Source organism: Salvelinus fontinalis, unplaced genomic scaffold (genome assembly GCF_029448725.1).
Source record: "Salvelinus fontinalis isolate EN_2023a unplaced genomic scaffold, ASM2944872v1 scaffold_0411, whole genome shotgun sequence".
In the NCBI taxonomy this organism is placed as follows: Eukaryota; Metazoa; Chordata; class Actinopteri; order Salmoniformes; family Salmonidae; genus Salvelinus; species Salvelinus fontinalis.
In genome coordinates this window covers 51,637-73,864 of record NW_026600620.1, presented here as the reverse complement: position 1 = coordinate 73,864, position 22,228 = coordinate 51,637, and the positions used below count along the sequence as shown (strand labels likewise).

The 22,228-nt window shown below is 46.8% G+C and overlaps 1 protein-coding gene across 3 annotated transcripts; it reads right to left on the bottom strand.

Moving 5' to 3' along the window:
* Nucleotides 1-1,065: 1,065 nt before the first annotated feature.
* Nucleotides 1,066-20,706, bottom strand: LOC129845954 (cullin-4A-like). 3 transcript variants are annotated; one of them, XM_055913938.1, is made up of 19 exons: nt 20,059-20,700; nt 19,302-19,417; nt 17,870-17,973; nt 16,018-16,087; nt 15,824-15,897; nt 15,145-15,307; nt 14,701-14,790; nt 14,499-14,581; nt 14,234-14,301; nt 13,710-13,828; nt 13,419-13,611; nt 13,019-13,234; nt 9,768-9,853; nt 6,299-6,406; nt 6,017-6,130; nt 5,280-5,385; nt 3,921-4,093; nt 3,208-3,360; nt 1,066-1,551 (listed from the first exon to the last, which is right to left on the bottom strand). In XM_055913938.1, exons 1-19 carry the CDS (start codon nt 20,198-20,200, stop codon nt 1,456-1,458), a joined length of 2,274 nt encoding a protein of 757 aa, XP_055769913.1. In that variant the 5' UTR covers nt 20,201-20,700; the 3' UTR covers nt 1,066-1,455. The 3 variants fall into 3 exon arrangements, with proteins under 3 accessions (XP_055769913.1, XP_055769914.1, XP_055769915.1); XM_055913939.1 differs by lacking the exons at nt 1,066-1,551; nt 3,208-3,360; nt 3,921-4,093; nt 5,280-5,385 and adding an exon at nt 5,472-5,792 and having other exon boundaries at nt 20,059-20,704; XM_055913940.1 differs by lacking the exons at nt 1,066-1,551; nt 3,208-3,360; nt 3,921-4,093; ... (5 more) ...; nt 13,419-13,611; nt 13,710-13,828 and adding an exon at nt 14,101-14,192 and having other exon boundaries at nt 20,059-20,706.
* Between the last annotated feature and the right edge of the window lie 1,522 nt (nt 20,707-22,228).

Sequence of the window (22,228 nt, the reverse complement as noted above, 5' to 3'; positions counted from 1 at the left end):
TGTCAGCCTGGCCCGGAGCCATGCCCTGTCAGCCTGGCCCGGAGCCATGCCCTGTCAGCCTGGCCCGGAGCCATGCCCTGTCAGCCTGGCCCGGAGCCATGCCCTGTCAGCCTGGCCCGGAGCCATGCCCTGTCAGCCTGGCCCGGAGCCATGCCCTGTCAGCCTGGCCCGGAGCCATGCCCTGTCAGCCTGGCCCGGAGCCATGCCCTGTCAGCCTGGCCCGGAGCCATGCCCTGTCAGCCTGGCCCGGAGCCATGTCCTGTCAGCCTGGCCCGGAGCCATGTCCTGTCAGCCTGTAGCTCCCTCCATACACACACAGAAACATCATGTTGGTGAACACAGTTGAAAGGATGAACGGAGAACACTTGCGATTCAGTTGAGGATTATTTCTCACAAGGTCAACCAACTACTCAGCCACACCACTATGTTATACACAAGTACTCAGTCACACCACTATGTTATACACAAATACTCAATCCATTTGATGTTCACACCATGAATTAACTCTTCATTAAATATCAATTTATTCATGTTTCCTTTCTCTCTCTTACAAAGAATACAATCTGGTCTACAAAATTCAGAGCGTGGAAAGTGTTGGTCAAAATACAGGAGAGTGTTCACCGACCCAAAATCATCCCTCCCCTTGTCACTCCTTGTCTCGGTATCCATGTGACCCCCCCAACCTGTTCCTGTACCCTGTCTGACAACACTGTCACAGTGTTATCCCAGGCCGGGAAGTTATGTTACCTCACAGAAAAAAAACTGAATAATCCCCAGGAGCTAAACTACAGATGAACTGAGACTGAAAAAGATAGATGTGGATGGATCACAGCCAGCCCCCCCCCCCCCCAAAACTAAACTACAGTGGAACTGAGACTGATAAAGATAGATGTGGATGGATCACAGCCAGCCCCCCCCCCCCCCCAAAACTAAACTACAGTGGAACTGAGACTGATAAAGATAGATGTGGATGGATCACAGCCAGCCCCCCCCCCCCCCCCCCCCAAAACAAAACTACAGTGGAACTGAGACTGATAAAGATAGATGTGGATGGATCACAGCCAGCCCCCCCCCCCCCCCCTTCCCAAAACAACACATTTGAGAAAGTGCTACGTGGTTCTCGTTGTTAGCGTCGTCAGCGGATGATTTGTGCCGGCCGGCCTTCCACCCACCAGACAGACTCCTCCAGCCCCAGGACCCAGCCTGCCCTGCTCTGAGTCCCCCCCCCCCCCCCGAGGGTGGTGTTGGCTGGGCTGGTGTTGGACCAGGTTGGGCTCTAGCCTCCAGACTGGCCCTCTCAGAGCTGGGCCCCAGAAGCACAGGGGAGGGGCGGTGAGGGGGTGGGGTGGGGCAGTTCAAGGAGAGGTGGGGCTATATCAGGGCCAGCTGATGCTGACTATCTGAGCCCACTGGCAGGGCACCGGAGGGGTGGTGAGGATGGAGGTGGCGCCCCCCTCAGGCCACATAGTGGTACTGGTTGGGACTCTCCTTGTCTCTCTCCATGTAGTCTCTGTCGATCAGCGACTCAATCCGCTTCTTCAGGTCTCCAGGCTGAGGAGAGAGAACACACAGAGAGGAGTGACCCCGAGGAGAGAGAACACACAGAGAGGAGTGACCCCGAGGAGAGAGAACACACAGAGAGGAGTGACCCCGAGGAGAGAGAACACACAGAGAGGAGTGACCCCGAGGAGAGAGAACACACAGAGAGGAGTGACCCCGAGGAGAGAGAACACACAGAGAGGAGTGACCCCGAGGAGAGAGAACACACAGAGAGGAGTGACCCCGAGGAGAGAGAACACACAGAGAGGAGTGACCCCGAGGAGAGAGAACACACAGAGAGGAGTGACCCCGAGGAGAGAGAACACACAGAGAGGAGTGACCCCGAGGAGAGAGAACACACAGAGAGGAGTGACCCCGAGGAGAGAGAACACACAGAGAGGAGTGACCCCGAGGAGAGAGAACACACAGAGAGGAGTGACCCCGAGGAGAGAGAACACACAGAGAGGAGTGACCCCGAGGAGAGAGAACACACAGAGAGGAGTGACCCCGAGGAGAGAGAACACACAGAGAGGAGTGACCCCGAGGAGAGAGAACACACAGAGAGGAGTGACCCCGAGGAGAGAGAACACACAGAGAGGAGTGACCCCGAGGAGAGAGAACACACAGAGAGGAGTGACCCCGAGGAGAGAGAACACACAGAGAGGAGTGACCCCGAGGAGAGAGAACACACAGAGAGGAGTGACCCCGAGGAGAGAGAACACACAGAGAGGAGTGACCCCGAGGAGAGAGAACACACAGAGAGGAGTGACCCCGAGGAGAGAGAACACACAGAGAGGAGTGACCCCGAGGAGAGAGAACACACAGAGAGGAGTGACCCCGAGGAGAGAGAACACACAGAGAGGAGTGACCCCGAGGAGAGAGAACACACAGAGAGGAGTGACCCCGAGGAGAGAGAACACACAGAGAGGAGTGACCCCGAGGAGAGAGAACACACAGAGAGGAGTGACCCCGAGGAGAGAGAACACACAGAGAGGAGTGACCCCGAGGAGAGAGAACACACAGAGAGGAGTGACCCCGAGGAGAGAGAACACACAGAGAGGAGTGACACCGAGGAGAGAGAACACACAGAGAGGAGTGACCCCGAGGAGAGAGAACACACAGAGAGGAGTGACCCCGAGGAGAGAGAACACACAGAGAGGAGTGACCCCGAGGAGAGAGAACACACAGAGAGGAGTGACCCCGAGGAGAGAGAACACACAGAGAGGAGTGACCCCGAGGAGAGAGAACACACAGAGAGGAGTGACCCCGAGGAGAGAGAACACACAGAGAGGAGTGACCCCGAGGAGAGAGAACACACAGAGAGGAGTGACACCGAGGAGAGAGAACACACAGAGAGGAGTGACCCCGAGGAGAGAGAACACACAGAGAGGAGTGACACCGAGGAGAGAGAACACACAGAGAGGAGTGACCCCGAGGAGAGAGAACACACAGAGAGGAGTGACACCGAGGAGAGAGAACACACAGAGAGGAGTGACACCGAGGAGAGAGAACACACAGAGGAATGACACTCTGAAGGGTATGCAGCTTAAAGCTGAGGGTGTACAGTTCACGTGATGTGAATGCCTGTTTCACATGTGACTATATTTCAGGGCAGGAAAAAAGAACAAAAGCGAAAGAAAAGAAATGAGAGTGAAAATGAAAGAGTACCTTGACAGGGAACTTGAGCTGGTTGTAGAGTTCTGACACCAACAGGTTGTGGCCCAGGGTCTTCCTCATCTTCATGATGCGGACAACGGCCGCGTCGATCTGGTACTGTCTGTCCTGAAACACACGCTCAGTGGTGCTCACCTGCTCCTCAACCTGGACACACAGAAACAACACACACACACACACAGAAACAACACACAGAATTGTAATTCACTGTTTATTTTCTGTGAACGTTTCACTTCCTGAATGAATTGACTCCAACTCCAGAGTTGACTGTGAATGCATGATGGCCACACTTCCTCCAATGATGGGCAAGGGAGGGACTCAACGTTTAGGCAATAAGATTTAAATGACGGGAACTTGAGGCGTCAACCCTCAGTGGAAAGCACCATTATATGGATGAATTAGTCTGATATAACAGACACAATGATTAGAGGAGTCAGCACTCCTTTCTGTTCAACAGGCAGGCACAGACTTGACAACGTACCGTTTCCTTCACAGAGACAGAGAGGTGTGTTAACCCTACCGTTTCCTTCACAGAGACAGAGAGGTGTGTTAACCCTACCGTTTCCTTCACAGAGACAGAGGTGTTAACCCTACCGTTTCCTTCACAGAGACAGAGAGAGGTGTTAACCCTACCGTTTCCTTCACAGAGACAGAGAGGTGTTAACCCTACCGTTTCCTTCACAGAGACAGAGAGGTGTTAACCCTACCGTTTCCTTCATCTGAATCTGGTTGATCTTGATGCGGAACAGTTTGTGTCTGAAGTCGTTGTTGAAGTTGAAGCGGTCTCCGTCTTCGATGTCCTTCCCCCGGGGAGTCTTATTGAGGACGCGCGCCTTCCCACAGGCCAGAGACTGCAGGGTACGCCTCAACTCACCCTCCTCTGGGGACGGAAAGGGGACACAGATCACGCTTACACTACTTCATTTCATCAAGTTTAAATTGGGGAAATTACATGCGTTTCATGAATGAGCCAAAATGTTAATTACCCCAAATACGCAATGAGATGAATGTAGAAGAGAGATCGAGGTGATTAGAAGGGCACTCAACATGTACGGCACTGACACAAATCACTGATGACTGGTTGAAAGGGATAAGATTGCAGGAGCTGTACTGTTAGAATTCAGTGCAGCCTTTGGTATTATTGACCCTAACCGGTTGAGAAATATATACGATATGGCAATCAAACAGAACCTTCTCTAATGTCAAACATGTAAAGTGTGGTGTACCGCAGGGCCGCTCTCTAAGTCCTCAACTTTTTTCCTATACTGGACAAAAATATAAAACGCGACAAGTGTTGGTTCCATGTTTCATGATCAGAAATAAGAGGCCAGAAATTTTTCATAACCACAAAAAGCGTATTTCTTGTAGCGTGTATGTGTTTGTGTGTACTGTCATGTATGTGGAACTGATAGATACATACACACAACAAGTAGGTCACATGGGGAGAGGCGTGGTGCTGTAATGTTGCTTTATTCGTTGGTTTGCTGTCCACTTGCGCTATATAAGATGTTCGAGTTCCATGCAGTCATGGCTCTGCATAATACTGTTCATTTCATTTGTTCTGGACCCGGGGACTCTGAAAAGACCCCTGGTGTCATGTCTGGTGGAAGTTGACTAAGCAAACCATTTGGAATTTCCAACACAATGTGGTTTTATAAAAACAAGAAGTGACGCAGTCAGTCTTTCCTCAACTCTTAGCCAAGAGAGACTGGCAAGCATAGTATTAATATTAGCCCTCTGGTTACAATGACAAGCGAGACTACATGACAATGTTTTTCCTTATGTGTCGGAGCCCAGTAACACTAGCTGTCTCCATTGGCATCGGTTGAAGGGGATCCTAATCTAAACTAGAGATAAATAAGGAGAGTCGTTAGTTTAATCTAAGGAAAGTACCAGAGAAAATTAATGTAGACCTTTGTACCTATGAAGACAGACAGACAGAGGGAGAAGCTGTACCTATGAAGACAGACAGAAGCTGTACCTATGAAGACAGACAGAAGCTGTACCTATGAAGACAGACAGAAGCTGTACCTATGAAGACAGACAGACAGAGGGAGAAGCTGTACCTATGCCAGTGGCTGATTTGATCTCCTCCACGCTGAACTCCTCCCCCTCGTTGAACATCAGAAGCACCAACGTCTGGAACAGAGAGACCTGCAGCTCCTTCTTACCCTGTAGACAGACACACAGAGACACGTCTGGAACAGAGAGACCTGCAGCTCCTTCTTACCCTGTAGACAGACACACAGAGACACGTCTGGTACAGACACCTGCAGCTCCTTCTTACCCTGTAGACACACACAGTTAGAGACACGTCTGGAACAGACACCTGCAGCTCCTTCTTACCCTGTAGACAGACACACAGTTAGAGACACGTCTGGAACAGACACCTGCAGCTCCTTCTTACCCTGTAGACAGACACACAGAGACACGTCTGGAACAGACACCTGCAGCTCCTTCTTACCCTGTAGACAGACACACAGAGACACGTCTGGAACAGACACCTGCAGCTCCTTCTTACCCTGTAGACAGACACACAGAGACACGTCTGGAACAGACACCTGCAGCTCCTTCTTACCCTGTAGACAGACACACAGAGACACGTCTGGAACAGAGACACCTGCAGCTCCTTGGTAAAAGACGCATTAGAAATTTGACATTTCAAACAAAGAAAGCTGTCCATCTTCTCAGACAGTGTTGCTCTGGTCGTCACCTACCATTTCTATTGTATCCCAGCATGTTTAACCTGGTGGCTATTTGAGGACCAGAGAAGCACTGTTGTAGGGAAACCTTTCAGTCTCACCTCTTTAAACTCAGTCTTTAGAACAGCGTGGCCCAGGGTGGGCTGCCACTGGAGCTTCCTGCCACTGTGTTTCCCCAGATAGAACAGCTTGAATACCTCCTGGAGCTTCACCATCTGGGAAGAGCGAGGAGGAGGGGAAGAGCGAGGAGGGGAAGAGCGAGGAGGAGAGAGATACTTTATATAGGCTTCATAAAACCTAACCAACACTCAGATTAGATTCATACCTTCTACAGTACTTATTGCTAGCATACACACCACCCAACCACAGACAGACAGACATACCTCAGGGGGCAGGTGGACCTCCATAGGAGTGTAGGAGGGCCAGTAGCCCATGGTGAGGATGTTGACCGTCAGCTCCAGCTGGCTGGGCTCACTCTGGTTCTGGGTGTACTGGAGGAGACATACAACCTGACTCAATACATTCATGTACTGGGGGAGACAGACAACCTGACTCAATACATTCATGTACTGGGGGAGACAGACAACCAGACTCAATACATTCATGTACTGGGGGAGACAGACAACCAGACTCAATACATTCATGTACTGGGGGAGACAGACAACCAGACTCAATACATTCATGTACTGGGGGAGACAGACAACCAGACTCAATACATTCATGTACTGGGGGAGACAGACAACCAGACTCAATACATTCATGTACTGGGGGAGACAGACAACCAGACTCAATACATTCATGTACTGGGGGAGACAGACAACCAGACTCAATACATTCATGTACTGGGGGAGACAGACAACCAGACTCAATACATTCATGTACTGGGGGAGACAGACAACCAGACTCAATACATTCATGTACTGGGGGAGACAGACAACCAGACTCAATACATTCATGTACTGGGGGAGACAGACAACCAGACTCAATACATTCATGTACTGGGGGAGACAGACAACCAGACTCAATACATTCATGTACTGGGGGAGACAGACAACCAGACTCAATACATTCATGTACTGGGGGAGACAGACAACCAGACTCAATACATTCATGTACTGGGGGAGACAGACAACCAGACTCAATACATTCATGTACTGGGGGAGACAACCATGTTCAATACTACACTGCTCAAAAAAATAAAGGGAACACTTAAACAACACAATGTAACTCCAAGTCAATCACACTTCTGTGAAATCAAACTGTCCACTTAGGAAGCAACACTGATTGACAATAAATTTCACATGCTGTGGTGTAAATGGAATAGACAAAAGGTGGAAATTATAGGCAATTAGCAAGACACCCCCAATAAAGGAGTGATTCTGCAGGTGGTGACCACAGACCACTTCTCAGTTCCTATGCTTCCTGGCTTATGTTTTGGTCACTTTTGAATGCTGGCGGTGCTCTCACTAGTGGTAACATGAGACGGAGTCTACAACCCACACAAGTGGCTCAGGTAGTGCAGCTCATCCAGGATGGCACATCAATGCGAGCTGTGGCAAGAAGGTTTGCTGTGTCTGTCAGCGTAGTGTCCAGAGCATGGAGGCGCTACCAGGAGACAGGCCAGTACATCAGGAGACGTGGAGGAGGCCGTAGGAGGGCAACAACCCAGCAGCAGGACCGCTACCTCCGCCTTTGTGCAAGGAGTTAATTAATCTAAACTAACAATATGCCAATTGACGTTGATGTCAATTAAGGCAGCCCCCCCCAGCACCTCTCTGATTCAGAGGGGTAGGGTTAAATGTAGAAGACACATTTCAGTTGTACAGCTGACACACACACTTGAAGTCGGAAGTTTACACGACACCTTAGCCAAATACATTTAAATTCAGTTTCACAATTACTGACATATAATCCTAGTAAAAATTCCCTGTCTTAGGTCAGTTAGGATCACCACTTTATTTTAAGAATGTGAAATGTCAGAATAATAGTAGTGATTTATTTCAGCTTTTATTTCTTTCATCACATTCCCAGTGGGTCAGAAGTTTACATACGCTCAATTAGTATTTGGTAGCATTGCCTTTTAAGTTATTTAACTTGGGTCAAACGTTTTGGGTAGCCTTCCACAAGCTTCCCACAATAAGTTGGGTGAATTTTGGCCCATTCCACCTGACAAAGCTGGCGTAATTGAGTCAGGTTTGTAGGCCTCCTTGCTCACACATGCTTTTTCAGTTCTGCCCACAAATGTTCTATGGGATTGAGGTCAGGGCTTTGTGATGGCCCTTCCAATACCTTGACTTTGTTGTCCTTAAGCCATTTTGCCACAACTTTGGAAGTATGCTTTGTGTCATTATCCATTTGGAAGACCCATTTGCGACCATGCTTTAACTTCCTGACTGATGTCTGGAGATGTTGCTTCAATATATCCACATAATTTTCCCTCCTCATGATGCCATCTATTTTGTGAAGTGCACCAGTCCCTCCTGCAGCAAAGCACCCCCACAACATGATGCTGCCACCCCCGTGCTTCACGGTTGGGATGTTGTTCTTCGGCTTGCAAGCCTCACCCATTTTCCTCCAAACATAACAATGGTCATTATGGCCAAACAGTTCTATTTTTGTTTCATCAAACCAGAGGACATTTCTCCAAAAAGTACGATCTTTGTCCCCATGTGCAGATGCAAAACGTAGTCTGGCTTTTTTATGGCGTTTTTTTGAGCAGAGGCTTCTTCCTTGCTCAGCGGCCTTTCAGGTTGTCAATATAGGACTCGTTTTACTGTGGATATAGATACTTTGTACCCGTTTCCTCCAGCATCTTCACAAGGTCCTTTGCTGCTGTTCTGGGATTGATTTGCACTTTTCGCACCAAAGTACGTTCACCTCTAGGAGAGCTCCTTCCTGAGCGATATGACGGCTGCGTGGTCCCATGGTGTTTATACTTGCGTACCATTGTTTGTACAGATGAACGTGGTACCTTCAAGCATTTGGAAATTGCTACCAAGGATGAACCAGACTTGTGGAGGTCTACAATTTTTTTTCTGAGGTCTTGGCTGATTTCTTTTGATTTTCCCATGATGTCAAGCAAAGAGGCACTGAGTTTGAAGGTAGGCCTTGAAATACATCCACAGGTACACCTCCAACTGACTCAAATGATGTCAATTAGCCTATCAGAAGCTTCTAAAGCCATGACATAATTTTCTGGAATTTTCCAAGCTGTTTAAAGGCACAGTCAACTTAGTGTATGTAAACTTCTGACCCACTGGAATTGTGATACAGTTAATTATAAGTCGAATAATCTGTCTGTAAACAATTGTTGGAAAAATTACTTGTGTGATGCACAAAGTAGATGTCATAACCAACTTGCCAAAACTATAGTTTGTTAGCAAGAAATTTGTGGAGTGGTTGAAAAACGAGTTAATGACTCCAACCTCAGTGTATGTAAACTTCCGACTTCAACTGTAGCCATGTCAGTAAGCTAGCTAGCTACAACAGCTCCACAGCTGAAAGTCACGGCACTAGCGACCAACGTCCTGGCACACAACTTGTACAGGAGACAGCTACCCGTTTACTTCCTTCTCACAATTGCAAACTGATGAATCCCTGTAACATCTGCAATAATGGAGTCATACGAGAGTGCAGTGAAATAAAACAATTAGGAAGTACAGTATGTTTTGATTTTAAAACAACGGACACTAAATATTGAAATACGAGTTCCACGTCCTACAAGACAGAATGGTTGAGGGACGAGCGTCACGGAGGAGTGACGACAACATAGTCTCAAGTCAGGTGGCATCTATGATTCCCTGGTGGTAAATGTATATTACAGTAAGTAGTGATATGAGTCTGTGTGTTAACCTGTTTGAACTGGATCATAACGTCTTTGGAGAGCTCCATGTCCTTAAACATCCCCTCCAGCTTACTGGTGAAGGCCGCTCCACACTCTGCAGGGACAGGAAGTCACAAATCATCACACTCACTTCCTGTTAACAAGTTTTTATAGAGTATTATAAGCAGGGTGGTTCGAGCCGTGAATGCCGATTGGCTGACAGCCAGGGTATATCATATCGTATACCACGGGTATGAGAAAACATGTATTTTTACTGCTCTAATTAAGTTGGTAACCAGATTATAATAGCAATAAGGCCTCTCAGGGTTTTGTGGTATGTGGCCAATATACCACAGCTAAGGGCTGGATCCAGGCACTCCTGGTTGCGTCGTGCTTAAGAACAGCCCTTAGCTGTGGTGTATTGGCCACATACCACACCTCCTACGGGCCTTAGTGCTTAAATACATTGCATGACCTGGTGACTGGTGGTGTTTCTACAGTCACACACCAGAGGTAGTGACAAACCACCGATGGGCTAACCTCACTGCTGAGGCAACAATCAGCATCTGCCGGAGGACATTTGACATTATCCCACGAACACAGGGCCTAAAATTAAATAAAAACGCCAAATGCGGGTAGATTTTGACATTGGCGGGTAAAGACGTCTAAGTCACCAGCCATGTTGGCGGGTAAAGACGTCTAAGTCACCAGCCATGTTGGCGGGTAAAGACGTCTATTTCACCAGCCATGTTGGCGGGTAAAGACGTCTATTTCACCAGCCATGTTGGCGGGTAAAGACGTCTATTTCACCAGCCATGTTGGCGGGTAAAGACGTCTATTTCACCAGCCATGTTGGCGGGTAAAGACGTCTATTTCACCAGCCATGTTGGCGGGTAAAGACGTCTATTTCACCAGCCATGTTGGCGGGTAAAGACGTCTATTTCACCAGCCATGTTGGCGGGTAAAGACGTCTATTTCACCAGCCATGTTGGCGGGTAAAGACGTCTATTTCACCAGCCATGTTGGCGGGTAAAGACGTCTATTTCACCAGCCATGTTGGCGGGTAAAGACGTCTATTTCACCAGCCATGTTGGCGGGTAAAGACGTCTATTTCACCAGCCATGTTGGCGGGTAAAGACGTCTATTTCACCAGCCATGTTGGCGGGTAAAGACGTCTATTTCACCAGCCATGTTGGCGGGTAAAGACGTCTATTTCACCAGCCATGTTGGCGGGTAAAGACGTCTATTTCACCAGCCATGTTGGCGGGTAAAGACGTCTATTTCACCAGCCATGTTGGCGGGTAAAGACGTCTATTTCACCAGCCATGTTGGCGGGTAAAGACGTCTATTTCACCAGCCATGTTGGCGGGTAAAGACGTCTATTTCACCAGCCATGTTGGCGGGTAAAGACGTCTATTTCACCAGCCATGTTGGCGGGTAAAGACGTCTATTTCACCAGCCATGTTGGCGGGTAAAGACGTCTATTTCACCAGCCATGTTGGCGGGTAAAGACGTCTATTTCACCAGCCATGTTGGCGGGTAAAGACGTCTATTTCACCAGCCATGTTGGCGGGTAAAGACGTCTATTTCACCAGCCATGTTGGCGGGTAAAGACGTCTATTTCACCAGCCATGTTGGCGGGTAAAGACGTCTATTTCACCAGCCATGTTGGCGGGTAAGATGTCTATTCCACCAGCCACGTTGGTGGATGAGATGTCTATTCCACCAGCCATGTTGGCAGGTGAGATGTCTATTCCACCAGCCATGTTGGCAGGTGAGATGTCTATTCCACCAGCCATGTTGGCGGGTGAGATGTCTATTCCACCAGCCATGTTGGCGGGTGAGATGTCTATTCCACCAGCCATGTTGGCGGGTGAGATGTCTATTCCACCAGCCACGTTGGCAGGTGAGATGTCTATTCCACCAGCCATGTTGGCAGGTGAGATGTCTACTCCACCAGCCACGTTGGCGGGTGAGATGTCTATTCCACCAGCCACGTTGGCGGGTGAGATGTCTATTCCACCAGCCACGTTGGTGGGTAAAGATGTCTATTCCACCAGCCATGTTGGTGGGTAAAGATGTCTACGTCACCAGCCATGTTGGCGGGTAAAGATGTCCACTTCACCAGCCATGTTGGTGGGTAAAGATGTCTACTTCACCAGCCATGTTGGCGGGTGGTCAGGGCAACAGAGCGCGAGGATTTCACTCACATTTACAAATAAACATGTCGTCAGGAAGTCAAGCAGGAAAACATTTATAACTAAATAAATGCTGCAGTAACTGTTTGGTCATTTTGTTTCATAGATGGTAGGTAATCGCAAAGAACTAGGTATCCACTAAAATATATATCCCGTGAGGCGCTGCAAAAACGCCTGGCTTGGGAGCTGTGAACACTGGGATTGAAAGTGCTCAATATGCACAGGCATAGAAGTCTAATTTTCTGGAAAGTCCACTGAAGTGAAAACTTGTGTTGATTTGTATTGCTGCACCTTGTGTTGATTTGTATTGCTGCACCTTGTGTTGATTTGTATTGCTGCACCTTGTGTTGATTTGTATTGCTGCACCTTGTGTTGATTTGTATTGCTGCACCTTGTGTTGATTTGTATTGCTGCACCTTGTGTTGATTTGTATTGCTGCACCTTGTGTTTCTTGGCTATTTACATTGGTTTGTTCACAAGCTACGTTGTTTTTCAATGTTTGACTTTGCTTCAACTACCAGTGAAGACGTCAGCTACTAGTCAGACCATCTACTCTAATATCTCACAGGCACACCGTCACTGACCACTCCAGCGGCTGGAGTACCATCGTTGCCACGGTAACCTGCCGCCCTTAAAGGGGCAGCTTAACATGTCTCATCTGTGATATTTTGGTTAAAAAAGTTAGTTAAAATGATTAGCCCTATACCACATCACTTCTTACTAGTAATACATTTGTTTTTGAAACATCACAAAGCTTCTGAAACGTCACAAAGCTTCTGAAACGTCACAAAGCTTCTGAAACGTCACAAAGCTTCTGAAACGTCACAAAGCTTCTGAAACGTCACAAAGCTTCTGAAACGTCACAAAGCTCATTCGTTTTTTGTTGTTGTTCTAACTTAACAATATTTTGTCTGGTAAAACTGGAGTGGCTGCCAGACCAAAAAGTTAGTTGTAGTCCCCACCCACAAACAAAGCCTGCTTCAACACAGATACCATAACATGTGATGGTGACAAAGTTGTAATTTTGGAGATCACTGCATTGTATCCTGTTATCATACAGTGTTTGAGTTGGGACAACTTACCGTGTTTGAGTTTGGACAGCATGGACTTCTCAGCGTCCACGGAGGCACTTTTCCCCACCAGCAGGCGTTTGGCCAGGTCCTTCTTATAAAAGGCCTCGAACACATCCTTCCCGTGGATGAAGCGGAAGATGATCATGATCTTGTCTAGAATTCTCTCCATCTCCTCCTCGGTAGCTTCCTTGTTGCCCGCCCGCAATTTACAGTCCACGTACTTCGCTGTGCAGAGACAGGACACCGCCAGTTAGATAAAACATACAGGAAACACTCATATCAACATAACTGGCGTGGGACCTCTGACTGGTGTTTTAAGCAAATGGAACATCCATTTTAAGATTCCAGGTGCCTTTAAATATCTCCTGCCCTGACTCTTTGCACACACACACAGCGGTCTTGTCCTCACCGATGAGTTCAGCAGGTTTGTTGGGTCTGTTGTTGATGAAAGCTTCAAAGGCCTCCTTCATAGCGTTGATGAAACTCTCGTTTCTGTTGAAACAGCCCTGGGCCACGTTGTCCATCTTATCCTTGAAGTCCAACAGGTCTTGAACCATGTCCTTATCCTTCTCTGGGGTGCCCACAATCTCACCACCAAAACTCTGTTAGGAGACATCTCAGTGAGACTAGAGTCAATAGAAGTGTTTCAGAGTGAGAGTAATATAAAGACAGAGAGAAGTAATATCAAGACAGACAGTACCTTGATGTAGTCTCTCCAGTGCTGCAGCAGAGTGGGGAGTCCTCCCTTCACCTTACTGAAGAGCTGGTAGAGCAGAGCCAGCTCCATCACCCGGTTACCGTCTAACAGAATACTGAGACCTGGAGGAGAGGGTCAATATCACCCGGTTACCATCTAACAGAATACTGATACCTGGAGGAGAGGGTCAATATCACCCGGTTACCGTCTAACAGAATACTGAGACCTGGAAGAGAGGGTCAATATCACCCGGTTACCGTCTAACAGAATACTGAGATCTGCAGGAGAGGGTCAATATCACCCGGTTACCGTCTAACAGAATACTGAGACCTGGAGGGGAGGGTCAATATCACCCGGTTACCGTCTAACAGAATACTGAGACCTGGAGGAGGGGGTCAATATCACCCTGTTACCGTCTAACAGAATACTGAGACCTGGAGGACGGGGTCAATATCACCCGGTTACCGTCTAACAGAATACTGAGACCTGGAGGAGGAGGGTCAATATCACATACTGCCGATAGATACCTTTCTGTAAGATGGCCGTCATGTGTTCTCCAAGCAGCTGCTTCTCTACATTAGAGATAAGTGGCTTCCTGTTGAATACAAACAGAGGGAGAGAGAGATGATAGACAGATGGAGGAGGGGGTGAAAGAGAGAGAGATGATAAAGAGATGGAAGGGAGGGTGAAAGAGTAAGTAAAGTGGTTCAAATCTGTGAGATGATCTCGTGTACTCTGATTGGAGCACAGGCCTGTCAGTCTAAGGGGTGTGGAGGAAGAGGCGGGTCTTACTGAGTGCTCTGGTCAAGATAGCTGATGACACGATCATTCTCTTCTTCCAACCGACGAGCCACATGATGCAGGTACTCCGGCACCTGGACACACACATACACGTCACTTATGACCGTCACTAGGAGAAAGCCAAGTATGCTATCTATATAGGGGCGTGGTCATAATATGGAATTAAAGCATTTGATTGACGGCTGTCACTCACATCTCGTTCCTGCATCAGCCTCTGTCCCTCTGCAGCGTACAGTCTGTTAGTCTCCATCAAAAAACGCTCCTCAAACGACTCTTTATACACCTGAGGAGAGAGACAATAGATTACACCAGGAGATCAGAGAATCTACATAGACCTGAGGAGAGAGACAATAGATTACACCAGGAGATCAGAGACCTGAGGAGAGACAATAGATTACACCAGGAGATCAGAGACCTGAGGAGAGAGACAATAGATTACACCAGGAGATCAGAGACCTGAGGAGAGAGACAATAGATTACACCAGGAGATCAGAGAATCTACATACTATCTGCCTATGGAACAATAATTTTACACTGCTAAGAAAATTCACTCGTATGACTAGCAACTGACTGCCTTGACTTGATTGGTTCATTGGCCAAATGGTAAGACAAGCCTTATGAAGCATTGACCAATCACCTGAAGATCTGAGAGCATGCCCAGTAGGCTGCGGAGAAGGCTGCGGTCCACGGTCTCTCCGTTGCGTTCACGTTCGATCTGTTCCAGGATTCCATCGACCGTGCGCTTCTGGACAGCCCCGTCGCTCACGATGTGGTTCCGGAAGAGTTCCAGCCCGGTATCCCTGTGGAACACACACAGTCACGGTGGACGGTCACGGTAACGGTAACGGTGACGTTCACGATGAACAGTAACTGTCTGCATCCCAGATGGCACCCTATTTCCTACATAGTGAACTCTTTTAGCCCAATGAGGACCTCGTCAAAGGTAGTGCACTGCGAAGTGAATAGGATTCCATTTCAGACACAGTCTGTCAGAGGACAGAAAGAAACGTTCACCATCTCAGAACAGGAAACCCGTTTACCACTGAGAATGGATGAATGTTTGTGTCTCCTAATGGCTAGTGGGCGGGGCTCTTACCAGATGAATGGATGAATGTTTGTGTCTCCTAATGGCTCGTGGACGGGGCTCTTACCAGATGAATGGATGAATGTTTGTGTCTCCTAATGGCTAGTGGACGGGGCTCTTACCAGATGAATGGATGAATGTTTGTGTCTCCTAATGGCTCGTGGACGGGGCTCTTACCAGATGAATGGATGAATGTTTGTGTCTCCTAATGGCTCGTGGACGGGGCTCTTACCAGATGGAGGGGAGCAGGGAGTTCTGGAGAACGTAGGTACGATCCAGGAACAGAAAGATACTCCGGATCATGATCTGCAGTAAACCAGGTTACACAACACACTGACATTAGACTAATCTACAACATACATTTTAGACAGATTAAATGTCACATGATCAAGACAAAGTTGAGATGATAAAGGCTGTCTGACTAACCGTCTGTCTGCAGTGGTCCTGCCAGCATCGGTTCATCCTCTTCAGGAAAGACAGGCTGTCCAGGGACTCTGTGAGGCGCTAAGGTTAAGGAACGGGCCTCAATTCAAATCAAACAACAGTCAAACACTCTTTGGACGGGGCCTCGGCTCGCACCAGGTTGAAAACATGACAACCTTCTGATGACTACAAACTGTGTAGTTTATAGAGATCCCCATTACAGGGATGTTCATGTGCCATCAGTCCAAGCAGCGTGTCGCTGTGTGCAGCTAGCTGGCTGAAGAGGTCCAAAGTGCCCCCTGGGCGGCAGGTAGCCTAGCGGTTAGGAGAGTTGGGCCAGTAACCGAAAGGTCGCTGGTTCGAATCCCCGAGCAGACTAGGAGACAAATATGTCGATGTGCCATTAAGCAAAGCACCGTAAACCGAATTGCTCCTGTAAGTATCTCTGGATAAGAGGATAAGAGTGTCTGCTGAATGAACAACATGTCAAACGTAGTTCCGTCTTCTCAGCGGCTCGCTGAGAAGACATACAGCTGGTACAGAGACACTACTACACAGCGGCCCGCTGAGAAGACATACAGCTGGTACAGAGACACTACTACACAGCGGCCCGCTGAGAAGACGTACAGCTGGTACAGAGACACTACTACACAGCGGCCCGCTGAGAAGACATACAGCTGGTACAGAGACACTACTACACAGCGGCCCGCTGAGAAGACATACAGCTGGTACAGAGACACTACTACACAGCGGCCCGCTGAGAAGACATACAGCTCTAACAGGAGGCTGCCAGGTTCCTTTAAGCCGCCCCAGTCACAACCAACCAGATAAACAAGTGTTATCAGGGAGACCCAGGACAAGGTTATTGTGGCAATGATGGTATTCCAGCCGCTGGAGTGTTCCGTGACAGTGTGCCTGTGAGATATTTATGCAATAAGGACCGAGGGGTGGTATATGGCCAATATACCACGGCTAAGGGCTGTTCTTAAGCAAAACGCATTGCAGAGTGCCCGGATACAACCCTTAACCGTGGTATATTGGCCAAATACCACAAACCCCACCGAGCTGCCTTATTGCTATTATAAACTGGTTACCAACGTAATTCGAGCAGTAAAAATAAATGGTTTGAAATACCAGTGGTATATGGTCTGATATACCACGGCTGTCAGCCAATCAGCATTCAGGGCTGGAACCAGACAGTTTATAACACAGTAGACTAGTCTGACTAGTAGCTGACGTCTTCACAGGCAGTTGAAGCAAAATCAAACATTGAAAAACAACGTAGCTTGTGAACAAAACAATGTAAATAGCCAAGAAACACAAGGTGCAGCAATACAAAACAACTATTTTTTTCTAAAACATGTTAGAGACGGTTCTAAAACATGTTAGAGACGGTTCTAAAACATGTTAGAGACGGTTCTAAAACATGTTAGAGACGGTTCTAAAACATGTTAGAGACGGTTCTAAAACAACATGTTAGAGACGGTTCTAAAACAACATGTTAGAGACGGTTCTAAAACAACATGTTAGAGACGGTTCTAAAACAACATGTTAGAGACGGTTCTAAAACAACATGTTAGAGACGGTTCTAAAACAACATGTTAGAGACGGTTCTAAAACAACATGTTAGGGATGCTTCTAAAACGTGTTAGGGATGGTTCTAAAACATGTTAGAGATTGTTATAAAACATGTTTATCTCCTCAGAGGAGACACTGTCATGCAGCATCATAAATGACAGACATTCCTATCAAGTCAACTAGAAACCCACCAAACAGGCTTTTAGAAACATCCACACAGACAAAAATATAGGAGCACACTTTCACATGGCAAAGACACACAGAGTGTAAAGGATATTCTCTGAACTGATGTATCTGGGCCTGGACATGGTCCTCACAGACCTGACGGAGCTGCTTGTACAGTGTGGGGGAGACTTTATAGGAACACAGGTTCTCCACCGCCTGAAACAGAGGAGACAGGAATACTTAGTATGTTCACCTCTAAATTCTGTAAGTCATCCTCCCTGTTTACTGGCTTAATAATAGCAAAAGTTACAAGACAGGGTTAACCAAGTCAACAGGCTGGTGACCAGCAGGTCACATGACAAGACAGCTGGAGTAATGTTACACAGATACAGACAGTAAAGGACAACCAGCAGGTCACATGTCAAGACAGCTGGAGTAATGTTACACAGATACAGACAGTAAAGGACAACCAGCAGGTCACATGTCAAGACAGCTGGAGTAATGTTACACAGATACAGACAGTAAAGGACAACCAGCAGGTCACATGTCAAGACAGCTGGTGTAATGGTACACAGACACAGACAGTAAAGGGCAACCAGCAGATCACGTTACAAGACAGCTGGTGTAATAGTACACAGATACAGACAGTAAAGGGCAACCAGCAGGTCACATGACAAGACAGCTGGAGTAATGTTACACAGATACAGACAGTAAAGGACAACCAGCAGGTCACATGTCAAGACAGCTGGAGTAATGTTACACAGATACAGACAGTAAAGGGCAACCAGCAGGTCACATGACAAGACAGCTGGAGTAATGGTACACAGATACAGACAGTAAAGGGCAACCAGCAGGTCACATGACAAGACAGCTGGAGTAATGGTACACAGATACAGACAGTAAAGGGCAACCAGCAGGTCACGTTACAAGACAGCTGGTGTAATAGTACACAGATACAGACAGTAAAGGGCAACCAGCAGGTCACATGACAAGACAGCTGGAGTAATGGTACACAGATACAGACAGTAAAGGGCAACCAGCAGGTCACATGACAAGACAGCTGGAGTAATGGTACACAGATACAGACAGTAAAGGGCAACCAGCAGGTCACGTTACAAGACAGCTGGTGTAATAGTACACAGATACAGACAGTAAAGGGCAACCAGCAGGTCACGTTACAAGACAGCTGGTGTAATAGTACACAGATACAGACAGTAAAGGGCAACCAGCAGGTCACGTTACAAGACAGCTGGTGTAATAGTACACAGATACAGACAGTAAAGGGCAACCAGCAGGTCACATAACAAGACAGCTGGAGTAATGGTGTCATACAGATGCAGACAATAAAAGTGCCCATATCGGTACATATTATTCACATGGAAACACTGGGACTTGGATATAGGCATATCATCAAGGCCCGGTGGACACTTGAACTAGGCCTGTGATTTATTAAGGTAAATAAGGGCTGTAGCTCTCCACAAACCATGTGTTCCATGTCCTGAAAGTGCCACTGTGTGCATGATGTTTGATGCTTTAGGCCTGACCTGGTAGAGTTCCTCTAGGTTGTACTTGATGGAGGTGCTGTTCTGGATGGCTCCTACCGCATCCCTCAGCTTCAGCCAGGTGTCCTCAGTGTAGTTGTCCGCTAGCTTTGGCCTGTCTGGGAACACACAACGGTTACGCCACACCAAGGCACAGCAAAATGGTTAGACAGACAATCAATACAACCATTCGTTTTTTTAAGCCTCTAACTGTTTACCTCATTTAAATGAGGAGAAATGTAAAGTTAATTTGTAAACAAGGAGAATATTGTTTGTAAACAGTTGACTAAAGGAAAACAGTTGACTGAAGGACAACCATATGTAAACATCTGGCAGGGACAGAGTCAACAAATGTCTAAATTGTATGCAAAAAATATATATTTATTCTGCCAGAATGTCATTAGCTTGGTAAAGTTAGCTAGATGACGTAAACAGAGTTGAGCAATATTTCCAGGGTCTGGTTGCAACGGAATATTCTGTTGTTTACATGCCATGGCTATCAATTGCTTCAAATATGTCACAAGCTAACTTGGTCTAGAAACTTCCTAGGCTACCCAGCTGGCCATCATGGACAACTTTCAAATATGAACTTTAGTTACGCTGCCACTTATGGGGAGTTACACGTTACATAACTAGAGTTAACTAGTTAGCCAATTACTAACCGATAGTTGATAGTCAGGTAAAACGGCCAAATAACGTTTAGCTAGTTAGCACGGTTAGCTAGCCAGCTAACGTTAACTAGCTATTCAGCACGCGTTACCTTTGAAATTTTTTATAACTAATTTCTTGGAGGCGCCAGTTTTGTTGGAGGCCAGGCCAGAAATCTTCGTCACTCCGTTGTTGTTGTGCTCCGTCAGAGCAGAGAAGTTTGCTTTCTTGTCCTGTCGTATGTCTTCTGCCATTATTAGATTAATGCAGAGGGCCGTTGTTGTGAAGAGTTGTTAGCTAACGTTAGCCTGTCAGCGGCACTTCTACTCGTCCTCTCAAACGAGCCTAAAGTTGGATTATACAACTCTGACCCTGTTTCTTAAATCATTTACGATTCACCACTTAGTCCGATCCCTCACTTGAGCAAAAGTAGATACCTAGCCCAAAGCCATAAATCGCAGGGAAACTTTTGGATGAACCGAACAACTGAAAATTAGATTTCGTTCAAGTAAGCTAACGCGTTAGCTAGTTTAGTTAGCGAAACAAACAATTTAGTATAACAGCTGCGTCCCTCCCTGGCCCGTATTAAAATGATGCAAATATTAAATGTTATATATTTCAGACTTCATTGTGTGAAACAAATTAAAAGCTATATTTAATCTGAAATTATCCATCGTTATGCTACCGCTGGAGATGTGGCGCTAGCCACATAGCAAACATAACAAAATGGCTTTCTACCCCCCCCTCCTTGACAAGTGCATCTTGGGAGATTCGCATTCTTCACATGTGATGTTTGAAACTTAAAAATTATTTTGACTTTTTTTTTTTTAACAAGAGTTCATCTTTAAAGGGCCCCAATTACATTTCCTATTCAATTACTTCAGTGAAATTCATCGACTTTTGTCGATTTTGCATGATGTAAAAGCATTTTAGGTACAAGCAATAACACATAAAACTCTTATTCAAATGATGTAGACTCAAGGCAAAAAATGTGTGTTTCCAACTGTGATGGTGGAATATAAATTGGTGCAGGATTGGTGCATCGGGATTTTATCAGTTTACCCTGTTCTAAAAGTTAACTAGATTAAAATGTATGATAGTGTACAGTATTCTACATTTAGTTGCTAATTTTAAACATGTTTAAATGGTTTCATTTTCTTGGACAGACGAGAAAGGTGTATTTACAGCCCGCAATTCGGGGCATTCCTGCATGTGGGCATTCCTGCATCTTTAGGAACCCCTCTTTATACTTATATTGGTAAATGTTTAATCGCATAGACAATCAGAGGTAATCTAGAATATCAAAAGTGTCATGCAAACATGAAGATGGCGTGCTCTTGAGGGGGGGGGGGGGTGTTCATGCAGGAAACAATGGTATGCTTGTGTGGGGGGGGGGGGGGGGCGTTCATGTAGCTATTAATGGTATGCTCAACGGGGACCTTCATGCAGTAACCAGTGGGATACTCGAGGGGTGGTGGTGGGGGGGGGGGGGGGTGTTCATGCAGGTATTAATATGATGCTCGACGGTGGAATTTCATGCAGTAACCAATGGAATGCCCTGAGTTGCGGGCCGCAATCACACACTATTGGAACAGACCAAGCATATTTTTGTAGGCCCTGGTACTCCACCAAGGTTCGAAGGACAAAGCCTATGGGGCAAATTAATGGAGTTTTTGTAGGGTGTTTGGATAAACTGTGAAAATGAGGTCTGTGGTAAAACACAGGCTTATGAGATCTTGTACATTTTGTTCAATTTGATCATTTTCATCAGCTAATGTCACTTTTTGTGAATTTTGAAGCATTTGTGTAATCAAAAGCACATAAAGCTCATAAAGGCTTTATAATTCATAAAGGTCATGTTAACTGACTGATATTATCTCACAAAACGAATAAGATCTCCTAAACCTGTGTTAACCTCAGACCTTATTTTCGGGAATGGCTGAAGGAACCATAGGTAACTAATTTCCGTTTTTTTTAGGACTACAAACTGGCAGGCTCTTTAGCCCCCAATCTGGTTTTAATGTCTGGGAGAATCTCAATTGCATACTCACGAGGAGGATGGTGGGAGGAGCTATAGAAGGATGGGCTCATTGTAATGTCTGGAGTGGAGTAATAGAACGGCATAAAACACATGGAAACTCCATGTTTGACTCCGTTCCATAAACTCCATTCCCGCTATTACAATGAGCTCACCCTTCTATATCTCCTCCCACCAACCAGGAAGAGAGGCCCAACTCGGCGGAAAATCTGTCTCCCTCCAGCAGGTGTCGTTTTTTCGCCCA